The 16731-nt window shown below is 41.0% G+C and overlaps 1 protein-coding gene across 5 annotated transcripts in view; it reads left to right on the forward strand.

Moving 5' to 3' along the window:
• The window catches only part of TMC5 (transmembrane channel like 5), a 32316-nt gene that overhangs the window by 2060 nt on the left and 13525 nt on the right, over positions 1 to 16731 (forward strand). For 2 of the 5 annotated variants that reach the window (XM_055803808.1, XM_055803811.1), the window contains exons 1-8: positions 2871 to 3254; positions 11000 to 11161; positions 11722 to 11921; positions 12342 to 12446; positions 14107 to 14196; positions 14986 to 15085; positions 15687 to 15777; positions 16103 to 16351. In XM_055803808.1, coding sequence (XP_055659783.1) covers positions 11088 to 11161; positions 11722 to 11921; positions 12342 to 12446; positions 14107 to 14196; positions 14986 to 15085; positions 15687 to 15777; positions 16103 to 16351 — 909 coding nt within the window. In that variant the 5' untranslated portion in view covers positions 2871 to 3254; positions 11000 to 11087. Of the gene's footprint in view, positions 1 to 1232; positions 1354 to 2869; positions 3255 to 10999; positions 11162 to 11721; positions 11922 to 12341; positions 12447 to 14106; positions 14197 to 14985; positions 15086 to 15686; positions 15778 to 16102; positions 16352 to 16731 lie in introns of those variants that run through there. The other 3 variants (XM_055803809.1, XM_055803812.1, XM_055803810.1) reach the window with 3 other exon arrangements.

The raw sequence follows: 16731 nt of genomic DNA on the forward strand, positions 1-16731 counted from the left end.
CTTTCACTTGAGTGGCATCAGCTCAGGCATATGGTTTTCTAACTGCTTTATTAGCAGTAAGAATCTGTGTGGATAATCAGGTTTCGTAATAAAACCATAAAACGTTATTGATAAAAATGTAAGTATGCAAAATAATTTAATGTACATGTTTATGATCAGTAACTTGATGTATGACTGGTAGAGAAGAAAGATACATCTTAAGGGCAATTGTTGTGAAATGCAGAGATGTGGAATTAAAGCACAGGAACTTCCTTATTGCACTGAACTACACTAAAAAAAGAAACAGACCACTTTTAAGTGTTCTTGCCTTTGCACTGGTAGATTGGTCTAGAATATAACTTTTTTAGCTATTTTCCCATAAGAATGAGCTATAATTTGCCCTCATCTTTTGATAAGTCACTCTGTAGGCTAGTACAAGAGGCAGGAATTCAAGCCTTTTGCTTTTTTCCCTTCTCCTTTTCAGAGATCTCCAGAATGATTTTTTTTTTTTTCAGGTCGGATTTTTTTGTATAGCAAAAGCTGATGTGTGGCTGGCTGCTGCCCTCCCAAAAGGCTGGGCTGTATTTCAGCTTGGAGAGCATGCAGGATTGGCTTGTTTGTAGGAGAGCTGGACACCCCAGTGAAGCCTGCTTACACCGGTGAATTTGGTTCTGGGTTGAGTGTCACATTTCCTGAGCATTGTTCGAACAACTTCCAGTTGATCATTCCTGAAAACTCAGGAGGTGGAAATTGAAACCCCTTGGCTGCATTATTCAAAAAACATTTAGTATTGTTCAGCATTTACGCTAAGTGTGCAATTCATATGCTGGATACGCATGCATATTGCACCACCAGAGCCCAAGTACCCACTTCCATTGGTTCCTTGAAGCCAAGGAAGCGTGGGTTGTCTTTGTGTTTGGCTGTGAACGTAGAGCAGGGCCAGCTGTGTCTTAAATAGGAATACTTATGGTTTAAGAATTCTCTAGGGGTGTCATCTGGGGTGTCAGTTTTGCTTTCTATTTATGTTCCTTTTCTTACTGCTAAGAATGCAAAGAAGGTAGGTGAGTAATACACTTGTTTAGTAATTAAACTCTTTCCAAAACTCTGTGTGCTAGAAAAAGTATTGGGTTAATGACCCTGTGTAAATAAAGACTGGAGGAATTGAAACAAGATTGACTTCCCTAGGAATTTTGTGAGAACATTCTCTAGCCTCTCTTTTCTTTTTGTTGTTTTTTGTTGCTGTCGTCGTGCAGTTGAGAAAGCTGTTTAGACACTTGGAAATGTTTCAATGAATTTTATGGATCCCAGAAAGACAGGCATGCTGAGGAGGAAGAGAATGGATGATTCTGCCAGAGCCTGACCAGTCACATGCAGGTAGGTTCATCTTGTGCAGTATTTGTCCAATGTACCTTATTCACAAAAGCGGTGTTTTTCAGTCTGTGCTGAGCATGGAAGCCAGTGCCATGTACTGTTTCCCATGATGCTGGAGATCTGTGTGTCACATTTAGTTACACCATCCGTTTCAGGACACATTTTCTTCCTCTTGAAAATGCCACAGCTCAAAAACACTTCTGAACATTCAGGGAGATTCTGAGTGATTGTTTTAATTTTGGGGGAATGTCGTGTTTGACTACCCCCGTGCTTTGCCCTGTGGCCTCTGCAGCATGCAGGCAGCTTCTGGATCAGTGCAAGAGATCTGCAGACAAGTCCTCTGCAGTCATGCCAGGAATGTTGCTTTGGGCAAAATGTAGTCTTAAAGTAGTACTAGAAAACTTCACTTAAGTCTATGTTGAACGTGTCTGGTATAGGATAGATGTGTTTTACTGAGTTTAGGAGCTGGGAAAGCACTAGCCATTTGGTAAAAGCAATCCTCAGCCATTACAACAGCACAGCTTCTGAACATGGTGCCAACTGGTTTATTATCAATTGCCCACTGGCTAGCAAGTTAAATTCACTTCTAATTCAGAGGCTGACAGGGGTAATTTTCATTTGTGGTTTTGTTTGTTTTTTTTAATCTCACTGACCAGAGAAGTTACTTGGGAATAATTGCTGGAATTTTTAAGATGTGTGTTTCTCTGGGGAGGTAAGATATGCCAAAATGGTGTAACAAGCTACGTTAACACAAAAGTGGTTGAGGTTTTGTAATTCTGTACAGTATTAGCGAAAAGGAAAAAAGTAATGGGCAGACCACAGATCTGGGACAGTAGAGCCAGTCTTGTCCTCACCCTGTTTCCCTTTCCACCTGTGCCTGTCTCGGTGGTGGCTGTTGGGCCCCACGTTCAGTTTGAGGATGCCTCTCTGTTCAGAGAACAGCATAGCCCTCAGGAAGGGCACTGGGCACCAGCCTGGCAGTGACTGTTGTGTGGTGGTGGGTGTGCTGTGGTAACCCCGAGTCCAGCTGGCAGCATCCAGCTGCAGCAGAGTGAGTTAAGGTAATGCAGGCATCCCTGCTGAGCTGTTTTGGGACAGAAATTCCTGCAAGAGGCACCACCCCAGCTCTTCATTGGCTTCTCTGTGTTGTACCCTGCCTGGTGCTCAGCTGTAGCTTTGTCCAGTCTACAGTTTTGCCCGTGTCTGTTTGAAAAGGGGAGACGTAGGGAGAGGAGGAAGACAAGAAAAAATAGTACCTTTGTGTCACACTAAAGAAGTTCCTTCTGGTCCCAACAGAGTACAGGAAGACAGGACTGGTATTAAATTTCCTATCCAGGAGCCACTATTACTGCCTGTATTAGCCTGAACTAATTTTTTTTACCTCTAAATGAGCCTTCCTTTAATACAAATAAAAATATGTGAGGTCAAGATCGTTCTTTATCTCTGCTTTACAGATGACTAATACAGGGGTAAAGGTAACAACACATCACGTGTCAGGGAGAAACGTTTTTCAGTCCGTTTATTGTGGTGGTATTGCAGTCCGGGCCACAAGCAGAGCACGTTTGAATTCGCGGAGCGGAGGGACTATCCTGGAGGTCCGGTAGAAATAAAGGAAAGTGTTCTACGGCCTGTAAGACGAAAGGAACTCGTGGCGGTGGTGTTTTCCTTTCTTTCTGAGCTGTACGAGCAGCTCTGCGCCCCCCGCCCCCCCCCCCCCTTCCGGTGGGGTGCACTCGCAGCCCGCTGGCGGGGAAGCGGAGCGCAGCGGGTGGCCCCGGCGGCCCCCGGGGCGGGACCAGGGCTCGGCGGGAGGAGCCGCTGCCGGTTCCCGGGGCTCCCGCCGCGGACGCCGAGGCACCTGGCGCGGGCGAGCCGGGGCCGGGCAGCCCTCTCCCGGCAGGCAGGTAAGGGGCCGGGCGTCTCCGGGGGTCGCGCAACCCTCGCCGCAGCGGCTCTGCGGTTTCAGTAGTGGCGGGGTCGCCGGGGGCTGGAGCTTGCAGGGGTCCGAGCAGGGTCTGCACCAGCTTTCCGGCGGCGGGACTGGCAGGTGGTTTCTGCATGCACCTGACCTGGGGGAGCCACCCGAACTGCCTGACAGGCGACTGCAGTTGACTAATGCTGGCTGATGGTTTAGAGTGATGGAACCGCTAGGGCTGCACTGCATTCGTGCTTAAGGATGTACTCGGCGACAAAGAGCGTTGCCTTGACCTTCACATCAGCTCTGCTGCGTGGCGCCTCGCAGGTTTATTGCCCTGTTAGTCACACGAGCTTCCACTACCTTCAGCTGGAAGGGTTGGTTCCCATGGGGGGGTTAACAGCCACATCCTTCCCTGATATATTTAGCCAGTGTGTCACGCTTCAGTCTGTGAGGTGTTGCACCAGCCTCGCTGGGATCACCAGCTTGTGGTGTGACATCTACTTTTGCCTTGCTTTAGGTTGTGTGTTGGAGTCTGCAAGCAAGTGGATGAATGGGGCGTTGTATTTTCCAAGTAAAGTTGTGAGTTTTGTATGTTATGATAGGTAAAACAGGAAGCCAGAAGTACTTTTGTGTTAAATAGGTGAGAAAAATCTCAGATCTTTTTTGTGGTCAGTCATTCTGGCACTCCCTCAAAACACATGTGCTTACTATTTAAATACTACTGTCTTCTTGTTCAGTCTCAGCATTACTTTCCTTTATGCTCTAACTTACAAAGCTTGAAACATTTCTATGCAGAAGATCAAATGTAGATCTAAAAGCCAAGTCTTTACATCCAAGACTTTGTTGCTAAGTCTCTGTCACTTAGTAATGCTCTGTTGGCTAAGCAAACCTGCAAACAGTCCATGGTACTGCAGTCGGAGCTGTGCCAACTCCTGCTTCCACTGACCTAGTGTCACTGTGATCTCCTCTGCTGGTCCTGGGAGCGACAGCAGCCTGATCTTGCTCCGTACAGCAGAAGCAGCCAGTTGGTAGCTCTGGAGCCATGTTCAGGGTATGATTGTTCAAGCGTGGGCACCATGTCAGTCCCTGCCCATGACAGATAGCCCTGGCATGGGACGACGATGGCAGCAGGCTGCCTGTGCTAAGCAGTATAGTTGAAGTGACATCTGTTTCTGGCTCCTGTGTCAGTTCTCCACCCAAAGCAATTGATTTCAGTTTGGGTTTTGGGTTGGTTTTTGCTTCCCCCACCCCCGACTAAGCTTGTTGGGAGGACTTCTTGCCATGAAAGCGATAAAGTGGTGAGATGGTATGGTATGGCTGTATGGGCTGACATTACAGGAACCAGCAGTCTACAGTGGTGTCCTCATTCACGTTTTTGTGAAAAAGCCTGCAATTGTGATTTGTATAGTTCATAGCTTCTGTATGTTCATTGTAGAATAGAACCTTAACGTACTAACATGTTACACTGCATTTTAATGTCGCTGCTTTTTGTCTGAAAACAAAAAGTATTTAGTTTATGTGAAATGATTTGTCCAACAGTTTGAAAACTGCAGGTAAGAATTTTGAAGAGTTAGGAGAAACCTGTGACAAAACTGCTTCTTTGCAGCCATTTTCCAGCAGCTTAGTTTATTTGCCAGTATATTGTGAATAGCTTTTGTTTTCCCTCAGGGTCATCTTAAATGCTGCTTGTGCAAATAGTAATGAGATGACAATATCCTAACAGGAAGTTAAGCTAGAAATTGCAAACAGAACAATGCCCTTTTTTTAGTTCAACAACATCGTGTATCTTTAAAACCTGCCCATTAATATGACCCTATGTGCAGTTTTCATAAGCTTTTTGAATTGAACTTGTGAATGAGAGTTCTGTAACTGATATTGCTCATTAAATTATAATTGGAAGGTTGCATTTAAACTGGATAGGTATCCATTGCAAGTACAGAATAAACAAAGCTTTCTTTTAAGATAAAATGTTAAAACTGTTCTAGTAAACAGTATCTCATGCCTCTAATAGAGATGCGGTAGGTTGCCTTTCCACTGAAAGCGGAAATCTAATTCCAAACAGGTACTCAAAAACAGCTTCCTTTTTTCTTGTAACCAGTCATTTCCTTCAAATACAAGTAGCTGGTAATGTTGGTTAATAGACAGACCTAAAAAACTTGCAAAGCAAGATTTAGTCCTGCTATGTGCAAGGAACGTGATAGTCTGCAGTTTGGAAATTTAGTCATAAGACTGACTTGTACAGATATGAAGTGATTCTTGCCTTGGCCTTTTTTTCTCCTTAATGGTCAGACTATGAGCTAGGTAATGTCTGTCAAGTGTTGAAGAAATAATGCAGAGTTCTGTTCATGGTTTCTTACTCTTGTTAAATCTTTCCTCTCTCTGCCAGGTATACTGTTCTTACTCTTCAGTTCCCTATTTCTAATTTTAGTAGTTATAAATCCATGATTGTTCCTCTTTACCCATTGCTCATAATTTCCCCAATGGATTAAGTTTGCAATTTGTGGACAGAGTTAAGAAAATAAAAGCAACAAAGCAGAAAACAAAAAGAGACTTGCTCTGGAAGGGGTCTCTGGGGAAAAGATTAGGTAATCACTGTGATATGTACTTCAGTCCATAAAAATTGTGATCCTGTGGGGCCTTTTGGGCGGAGAAGCAGGGATTTGTGTGGTAGATAAGGGAGAATAATATGAATTTCACAGAATTAATGAAGTATCTGAACTTTCATCCGCTGCCATCAAGCAAAAACTCTGAAGCGTGTGCCACGTCTTTATGACACTTTACTGGACACCAGAGTTTAACTATGTGTTGTAACAATTTTTGTAATGTTTCAGGAACACGTTTATAACAAAGGTGTCTAAGCTCCGGTGAAAAAGTAGAATCCTGTTTGAGACACTGCAAGCACAAAGTAGTTGGTAGTCCTCTTCCAAAAGCCTTACCTAAGCAGCTGCAGGTGATAGAAGGGATATAACTTGCAAACAAAGTGAACAGGATGAAAATACTGTGGTCTTACTTTACTGGGGGGGAGAGGGAGGAAGGAAATTACAAGAGGAATGATAAATTGAAAGGACAAGGCAAACAAGTACAAAAAATAGGTAAAGAGCGAATAAAGAGCAGAGCTTGTTAGGCTGAGGCAGTAGCTGGAGGCAATGGGAGCAGCCAGCTGAGGGCAGAGATGGTCTGACAGTAGGCTGTTCCCCCATGTCAGACAGACACTCACTATTCTGCTGGCTTCTGCCAGCTTGCCTGGCTACTCTCTGCACCCTGCTCTCACCAGGAAGGGTGGGGGGACAGGGAGGATGGGATCTGAATTCTGGTAGTTAGCGTTGCACTATAGGACTAGGAAGTACCTTCCTTTGTGAGCTCAAGATCCAACAAGCTGTTGAGGGACATGGCAACATTGCAACTGTAGTAGGGATGCTGTGATTCTCTCCTCTCACTTCCCAGTTTGGTTGTTTGCCCTTTGCCTATGCAGTAGTAGATGAGTCTTTAGTGCTACCACATACCATCTTTCACTGGGAAGATCATTTGTAGCAGAGGCACAATTCACATTGCTGAAATTGACTGAAGGTATAAGATAGCAAAGTTGACATTGGCTCCTCTAATTGACCCTTCTGACATCAATAAAAACACAATGGAAGGATGGTAGAAGCTGGTGTTTGTCAGTGCAGACTGGGTACATTTGCAATATGCATAAAAAGTAGGTGATTTCTGTGATTCACACTCGTTTCATTGCCAATATGTCAATTAAAGGTCAGGTTTTCTTGAGTGTAGCATTTGATTAGTGTCAGTTCACAGGCTCTTTAGATTTTCTGAGAGGCTTTCCTGGTGTGTTGCAGTGTTGAAACTGTTGGGATTGAGATAGTGGAAGAGCAGTGGTCAGTACTGGAACCTAGTTGCTGATGCAGCATGTAATCTACTTTAATCTGGTCTGTTTGTCAAACTCACTTTTGACTTCTGGAAATCTGACTTTTCCAGTGTGAAGCTGTGTGGAACGTTGAACAGGACAGGAATTCATAAATAAAAACAATCTAGGTAATAGTGAAGCCCTGTCCAGTTGTACCCTACAAAACTAAAAGATCTTTATGGAAATAGAGCACATTCAGCCTTCTGAATCAGTTCTTCCATGAGTTTTGTTCCCTTAATTCAAAACTATTAAGTCAACTATGATGTAGTTCTGGAACTTACTGTTTCCATTCCTCTTCACGCTTTGTGTAAGTAGCATTTACTTTATGTCATCCTTTTTACTGAGGGATTATGCATAAAGGACTTGAAGGTCTACGTGGCTTTCCTGAAACACGATACCAGGACAAAATGCTATCTTAGCGAGACATTCATGTTTGATTTGTATTCTAAATGAGGATTAGTGTCTATATCAGAGAATTACCTGTACAGGAATCGATGAAACTAACCTGGAATATTTTTTCAAGGGTGTTGGTCTGTGACATGAATGCAGTTATTTTTCTGGAAAGTAATCCAGAAGCATGAGTCTGTACTGGTTGGAGTTTCCTATTCTGTATCATTACAATGTGTATTGAATGATTTAAGCAGAAAACAGCTGCTACCTACCTATCCTGTAACTTATTTACATATTGATGACTATTAAACTCACTGATCTTGAACCCTCCTATTCTCCAGAGGAGGAACACAAGATTTGTCTAGTTGTTTGCTGAGATCCAAAATGTCATCCAGCAAACGGACACCACTCTGCAAAGGGAAGATGAGTCAAGCTCCTCCTTTTTTTGCTCACAAATGACCTGTTCTACAGCTTTTTTCTTTTTTTCCCTTTCCTTCTGGAAAATAACTTTTAAAAGGGAAAGCTAAGTCTAAATGTCATAGTGTTTCCTGGAGCTATGGTTTACTGCATCCCATCATAGGTCAAAAAGGAGAAAGAGGTGGTTTAATTTGAGCGTTACCTGCTTTGTGTTCTTTCCACTGAACTATGACTGGTCAGAAATTTATAAACTACCAGTCCACCAAACCAAACCTCTAACGTAGGCCTCTGATTTGATAAGAACAGTTTCTTGTGATCATTGGGCTTGGGATGGAGGAAGTGGGTAGATTGGTGTGCTACCTGCACACCCTTGGCATGCTATCTGTACACCCTGAGCTTGCATGCTTACACATGCACCTCCATCCCACCCTACAACATTTATGTACCAGATAGCATCTTGGAGTGACCGCAGCCTCAGTCTAGAAACATATGGGTTGTCTATGGTCACGTGCCTCAAGGTTTGGGATCTAATGCTGTCAGGTACCAAGAGGAAAATACCTAAATTTTTTTTCAGGAACAAAATGCAAAGATTTAAATTTGCCTCAGTGTACATGGGGAATTTATTTTAAATCCTTAAAACTCTGGGAGTGGAGGAAAAACAGAGTAGCTTCAGATGGCTGGGTTTAGTGTTAGTCTGTAAATGTCCCTGTGGATTTTCGTAGTAATCCTGGCATGAAGCACATCTTAAGTCTGAAAGGAAATAAGGTAGATAATGATGGAACCAATAGACCGTCTGTCTTGGGCTTAATTGAGTGTCTTAGCAAGCCTTTATGGATATTCCTAGAGGTCTTTAAAAAGAGTAAAAGAAAGAAGTGATGGATGTATTTTTTAGTCAAGATGATCTGTTTCTTCTGGTTGGTTGCGTGTTAGCAAATTGGTTGGTAGAGCTGGTTGATGCTTCTGGGTAATGCTGATTTTACACAATCCATATGTTTCCATCAAAATATCTGTTCTCTCTACAGTTTGAATGAAGACCAGGAAAGTAGATGAGCTGTTTAGATTAGCGCTCAGCTTTCCTGCTGCCTTGCTGGCAGGCCTCCCAACTTTCTGGGTTGCTAAGCCCAAGTGAATTTGGTTCCTGGAAAACCAGTTAAAAACCAGAAAAATGTAATTTTGCACACTCTTCAAAGGGAGTTGTCTGAGAATTTTCTTCCCCTAAGGAAGTAGTCTTTTCCTCTTGAGCTTTTCATTTACAGTTTCAAATGTAAAATACTGTTATGGGGGGAAATTCAGTTTTCCAAGCAACCCTTTGCAGAAGACCATGATTATCTTTTTTCAAGAATTGTTTTCCATGCTTTTTAACGGAGTATAAGGACAGAATGTACTACGTCCTCAAGAGTTTGTATAAAACTTCTGATATATTCTAAGCTAGTTCTTGAATGATCAAGAGCTAAGTGGTTTCTGTCACAGAAAACGTACCTCTCAGGAGATTTAAACTTTGCATGACTTGTGTAAGAGCCTTAGATTCCAGGGGTGTTTATTGATCTTCTTTGGAGGTAAGGGGGGGAGGCTGTGCTAGTTAACTTTTGTGAATACATGAGAATCTCACTGTGTCTCTGCAAATGTGAAACTGTTGCCTGAAGAAATGCAAGTTTCACCTAGGGAAGGCTGTGTTTAGTTTCTTGTTGGCAGTAATCACATTCCACTGTTTACAGAAGAGGTGGGCGATGCACCATGTATTCAAATTGCCTGGTATGCTTTTCTACCCAGTGTTTCCTGAAAACGTAGCCCTCATAGCATGCTTCATTGTGCTATAATGAATGTGTAGACAATGGTCTGATTAAAATGTAGGACTTTGAATTCAACCAACCACCTGTGTTTATATGCAGATCTCTTTGCAAGTCAGCATGCAAAACCTGGGCAGTGTTTTACAACTGTATGTCACACTGTAAGATTTTAGACTGTCTTCCAAGATCTTTTGGTGTGTAAATGACACAATAGTGATTTAAGAGCTTCTTCTGGCAAAATGAGGAGAAACTAGATACTGTACAGTTATCCATTTTGAAGATACTTTTCTTCATGTGGTTCTTCCTTTAATCACAAATAAAAACCACTGCAGAGAGAAAAGCTGGTTAAGGCTGTACTATTAAATGAGATTCAGCTCTGCTTTTGTAGGAGTGGAGCAGGGTCTGATGGATTTTGCCAGGTGTGTCTTTATTGTTTCTTTTTTTCTTTCCCTGTTGTTGAATAGAGTGGCAGCTGATCAAACTTGGCATGGTGCCTTTAAGAACAAACGCTGAAAATGGCTTGCTTTTAAATTTTGACTGTGACTTTTGATTAAGTGCAAGAACTGCCTGTTTAATTTGGAATCAGTTTTTCTAATACAAGGTTCTCTTTTCACTGACTTACCTGGACTTCCATTTGTTAAACTCCAACCAAGTCTGGTTTACTTAAGACTGAAATGGAGCACTCTGTGAGAAATAAAGCTAAACCCAAACCTATTTACAGGTTCAAGATATTAAGTCATTAGAAGAGCCCTCATTATTAATATCAGCTGTATGCAACAGTGGTCCAGTGGGTCCCTTGTAAGCCAACTAAGGCTTAAAGATGCCACTGCTAGTAAGGAAGTGGGCAGAGTTTAGCTCCTCTTCAATTCTGGAAATGTAGTACTTGGGAGAAAATTTGTATATTTGGCTTTTCCTGTATGAGGAGGAAAGAGAACTTTCTTCTTCTCAGTGTTTCAACATGCTTCTGAAGCCTGGCTTCACTGTTAGTGTTGGGGAAAACTTCATGTGGCACCTCAATTCCTTAGTTTTGTAGAGAGCTTACTATACAGAAATGTTAGTTCCTGTTTTGCCTGCAACTTCTGGTGGACCCAATTTTGTGGTAGTAATTAGCACTAAGTTTCTGATTTATATTGTTTCATGTTATTTGTTAGCAGGGTGGCAAAATCTTCTAAGATGCTAAAATGAGGTTCCTTTCTTTTCATTTGTATGTACATGCATCTGTTTTGTAATTAGGCCTGTAATCATTCTTCCTATGAACATATTAATGAAGCAGCAGAGACAAAAATAAGGAAGGTTTCATCCTTCAAACCAAGGACTTGTCATGTCTTACCATTACAATGAAGCCTTTGAAAATCCAGACTACCACTTCTCAGAGACACTGGAAATTGATAGAAGGTGGGTTTATTTGATTTTGCTGTTGTTACTGTGCCGTAAGAAATTAAATTCTCTATTTATATGCAGGATAAACTTTTTGTCCAGAGTTTTAATTTGTAGAATTCTTTTAATCCTTCCTTTATGCTTGCATTCTCAGGCATACATTTTTAAAGTTGTTACAGGAAGACAACATTTAAGACAAATGGCATGTTTGCTTTTTATGTTTTAGATGAATTTGTCAGTTAAATGTGTTTTAGGATTTATGGCATAATGTCATGGATATTTTTAGTTGTAGTAATTTTCACAGTGTGCCGCTGTAACCTTGGATGTCCTCATTTTCCAAGCAGTTATTCTTGTTTAGGTAGGGTCCAAGCTAACTTCAGGTGGCAAAAAGTTTTAGTCTAATTCAGTTGATGACCAAATCAGAATTATGATATTGGAGTTATAAATACAAATTCCTCTCAGTATCGGTTTGTTTTTATAATGTACTCAAATTTTATGATAATAGGTAACAATTTATTAAGGATACCTATTGAGAGTGTTTGAGGTACTTGGAGTTTTCCTTTTTGTTGCTCACACAGGAGGAGTTCTCAAAAGAATCTGTCCTCTCACCAAACCTCTTATGATTCCTCACTACACGGTTCGTATGGAGAACACAGCGGAAGAGGACAGAATTACCCTGTGGCCATACCAATGACCTCCATGAGACATGGCTCTGAATACAGCAGAGATTTACCAAGAGTTAATGTCTTAAGCAGAAGTCAGTATGAAAATTCCACGGGTATGTAATTTCTTGTATGAACAGCTTACAGAAGCACTGGAATAAATAGTGGCTTACTCTGCCCCAAGGGAGTGCTGCAGCTCTGGAAGGCTCAACTCTGTATATATTTGTACATTGTGGCAGCGGTGGAGTTGTGTGGGGTTTTTTTTGGTTTTTGGAATTTTTTTCCTGGAAGTATTTCTGATGTTATATTAACAGATCCATGGATTGTCTGTTGTATTAACAGATCAGTAAATACTGACTTGTATGGACTGTGTAAGTCCTTGGGTACTAGGGTGTACACTGGAGTGAGATGTAGGAGTTTTGTTGGTGGGATGTATTGCTGTGTTTGCAGTAGAGCTGTACTTGGTCAATAGGACTGATATTCCGTGTGTGTAAGTAAGCAGTATACAACTTTATAATTCTGATTCACTTCAACAGATAATTTTTCCTTTGAGCCTGAGCCGGAACTGGCATACAGCCTACCTTCTACCTTCCATCTGCTGGACCGCCCCTATCCCCACGGGTTTTCCAATGTGTCAGAAGGTAAGACATAAGGATTGTGGTGCATGAGAATATTGCTTGTCAGTCTCACACTCCATAAAATAATAAATATTTTAAAACCTTCTGGTTCAGGTATTAAGATCTTCCCCTAATAAAAGGAAACATGAATTCTCTTTTACTGTCCTGTATCACTGTAGCTGAGTTTTTCAGTATCTTTCCGAAGGTGATGATCTTTGTTTCTTGAGCAATGAAAGATATAATGCATACCCATTTTAATCCAAACTCCCTATAAGTGCGACAACATAAAACAAATTTACACAGTTAGCTGAGAAGACTCATTGCAGGAGGAAATAAGGGGAGGATAGGACGCATTTTTGATACTGTCTAGTGAATTTTTCACTATGTTGTGTCAGTGTAAATTCTAGACTACAATAATAGTTAGAGATTTATATTCACTAAAATACAGGAGGTCTGAAATAGTATAATCAGGGTTCTGTTTTAGGCTAGCATAGTAGCTTATTTTTTATGTTCTGGGTAGGAACTGTTCTTCCTATATTGTGTAATTTTTCTGTTACAATCAGTCCAGTTCCAGTCTGCTGCTTCTGGAATGTAATTAAAGAGTTCTTTTCTGGAATTGTTACATAGACGCATTGAAAGAACGATCTCTCTGTGCCCCTAAAGTGAGGGATTCTTGGGGTTTTTCCCTCTCTTTTCAATCTTTAAGAATATGGTCTTTAAGTTAAGATCTGATTTGGCAAAATCCTGTATTCGTATCAAAAAGCAATGATTTTATTGGTACCTGGAAATGCTGCACCCCATAAGTGCCCGTAAAAGTAGGACCTTTCCAAACATTAGCTATCATGCATGGTTTTTAATGCCTGATAGGAAGGAGAGGGTGCATTTCTAACACAGTCAACTAGAGAATAAATGTCTGGGTGCCGAAAGTTCAAGAAGCGCCTCCACAAGGAGGCACAGATGTTTTTCTGATTCTTTTTAGTTGCTACAAAGGAGGCTGGTTCAAAGTGGAAATGACACTAGCATATCAGGGAACCCATTGGATCTGAATAGTAAATATGGTGAAGGAGCCTGCAGGCTCATCAGTCAGCTGCGGCCTTCCACACCAGAGGGTTGAGCTCAAAAGGGGGATGTAATGTTGCACAGACTGGCCATCAGCTTACTGAGAACGTGGGACAAGGAAAGCTGTGGCTAAACTCATCTGCTTCATAGCTGCAAGGCAGATGCATTTGAGGAACATAGTCACTTGTGTTTGAATAATTGGATGAAAGAAGGTTGAGAGAACAGTTGCAATTTGTCCCCAGAGAAATGGGAGTCTGGTACATATAACTTAGCATGGTTGAGTGTGATTCTGAAATCAGTGGAAGGATTTTTAAAGAAAGGACCTGTCTTCCAGGAAGAAAGTCTTGAATGATCAAGATACGTATTCATGAATGGGTTAGATGACACAGTTTTCCATGACAGCTGAAGACTGGGCTCAGTACCTCTTTTCCAGCATGGTTCTGAAAAATGGCATGCCATTATCCAGCATGACCAGGACAGAAATGAGTGGGGGACTATATGCTTGCATGCAGGTAGTGAGATTGAGTGGTATACTTTTAATTAGTTTCTGTGAAAGAGAATTTTGAATGTCTTAAGTCAGTTTGTCAGGAGTATCTGGGCTTACTAAACAGTGCACGTTATTTAGGCTTTATTCAGAGACACAACAGAAGACCATCTGATGAGATCTCCGTGACTTCTTCCAGCCCGTTTGAAATGGATCCAGTGTGCAGAGAAGGTAGGACTTTAGATAAGTGGTTTAATATTAGATAGCATCTTGCACAAGGATGGTGTGGGTGATACTGTTCTTGGTTTATCAACAGAATTGCATGTACAGTCTTTCTGTGGTTATGGGAACAACTTGGTTTTGTGTTAATGCTAGTGATTAATCTTTTATATTCAGCTAGCACACTAAAATCCCATGACAAATGAAGCACAGAGCAGTGTGAATATGTGTTAAATTATAGAAAGAAAAGCTAAACTCTCTATTAGAATTTGTTTGACCAGCTAATGGATTGTTTTCAGCCACTGTCTGGAATTAGCATCAAATTCCAACTATGCGGAAGCAGCCTGATTATCAAGTAACACAATTCTGTCGGTTTCATAGGTAGTGCTAAGTTTGGGCACTAACATGAACAAAAATTGCAGAATAAATAAGGGTTTAGCTTTCAAGTCAATGTGTAGCATGATAGAAATGTAACTATCAAACAGATCAAGCAATAGACCAGAATCTTGGAGTTTGCCAGTATTTTGTTTTCCTTTATATTGCAGCTTTTGTATGAACATTAAACAACCATCAGACAAGTGATAGTTCATTTTTTAACTTTCAGTATTGTACTACTTACTTACATCCGTATTGGAGTACTGGTGGAGCTGAGGATATTCTGGGGAGTATTACTAAGTCTTGGAACTTGCCACACATTGGTAGCAGTGAAAATGCAGAATATTGTTATATCCATTTCAAATGTTGTATAAGAATTACTGTATTATTATGCCAACATTTAGATTTTTCATGTGTTTTATGCAGAGAAAGATTTAGTTGGAAATCTTGCAAGTATGTCCACCAGTGAAAGGATTAAAGCAATTCAGAAGATGCCAGAAACCATGAAAAAAAAGAGAGAGATCAGGTAAAAATAAGATTTTATCTGTTTAGTGTTACAAACAGTATACTTTCAACATCTAGCTATCAAGTATGGGTGTTTGCCATCTGCTTGGCTTTGGTTTGTCACTTTGAAAGAACTGAAAGTACTTTTAAATATACTTTTTAAAAGTTAACATCTTGCAAGGGAAAATAATTTAAAGATGGTTCATTGTCCTTTCTCTGGATGAGAGGAATCTTCCATGGTAATATAAAACAGAATGTCAAGGCCTTGAGATTTGATTATGAATGATGACTTGCAATTTCTTTTCAAAGGAAACTTGGATGTTGGCCATTGAAAATGGAGAAGAGACCACATGGTCTCAACCACCCTTTTGTCTCCTCGCAGAATATGTTTAAATTTTGTTCCCAGAGTGAGTGCGTGGAGAGGTTAGAACATGCTGTCATAGCATGGAAAACAGCCATGGTATCAGCTGATAGAAAAAGAACCAGCAGAACATCTCCATGTTTTATTAACTCTGTTCATGTGCACATGTGTGAAACTGTATTTGCAGCATCTTCTTTGGCTTCTGGTTTTAATGACAACCCATACTATAATGCTTGTCACCCCTTGCCCTGCTTTTCTGCAGAAATAAAGTTCTTAAAGAAATAACAAAAAAGACAAGGCACCACAGTACTCGGCTTTCCCGCTGTACACAGTGTCTGCAGGGAACAGCAGTGGTAAGTGTCAGAAGCTTCTGTCAGTCACAGTACAGTAAACCACTTTAGCTGTAATGTTATTGGTGTCTCCACAGGTATCTGGTATGTTGCTTTATGTTACCTACCAAAGAACTAATTAATTGCTGCAGTGTTCCTTAATAATGACTTGCATTATGGTAGCACTTAGGAATACCAGTTAAGCATCTTATGGTGCATGTAGTGGGGGAAGTCTGTTCTTACTACCAACATGGAAATGTAAAAAAATGTGAGGCTTTACTGTGTGAATTTGAGTCGTGTTTAAGACTGCTCGCTGAGATTCATGTCTCTCTCCTTTTTTGTACTTCAGTTGTTTCGGCGATTTGGAAATAGCTTGTCAGAATATTCTCACTTACTGCAGTTATGGCACAAGACTCTGAAGATCATTGGTGCCAAGTTTGGAACAAGTGTTCTTTCTTATTTTATTTTCTTGAAGTGGCTGCTAACTTTCAACATGTTCTCATTCCTCATAAACTTCAGTTTCATCACAATTCCTCAGTTTTTTGCAGCAGAACCAAATAACCTTTCCTTCACGGGTCTGGAGCTCTTCACTGGAGCTGTAAGTATGTAACAAGACATTTGTGTTAGTACTGTATGCAGCAGATCTGCTTTAGAAACTCACGATAGAGTAAAAAGTATTTATTATTAAGAGGTGGAACTAGATTTTTATGTCACTTGAAACAATATTTAGTATGTATTTGAAAAAGAAGCTGCAACAAACGTTGGCTTAGAGTGAGATGAATGGAACTCATTCCGATGCGTTTGTCTCGCTCAGTGATTGCTGTGTTCAGCAGTATTTCAAGGCTTTCATCACTTTCAGAACACAGTAGAAGAAACACAAAGGAAGCCAGGTATTCCAGAGATAGCCACAGTAGTCTTCAGCAGAACATTTTTCCCATGTTAATTTTCCTCTGAAAATACAGTGCAGATTTCCATATG

This window comes from Falco peregrinus, chromosome 5 (genome assembly GCF_023634155.1).
Source record: "Falco peregrinus isolate bFalPer1 chromosome 5, bFalPer1.pri, whole genome shotgun sequence".
Classification (NCBI taxonomy): domain Eukaryota; kingdom Metazoa; phylum Chordata; class Aves; order Falconiformes; family Falconidae; genus Falco; species Falco peregrinus.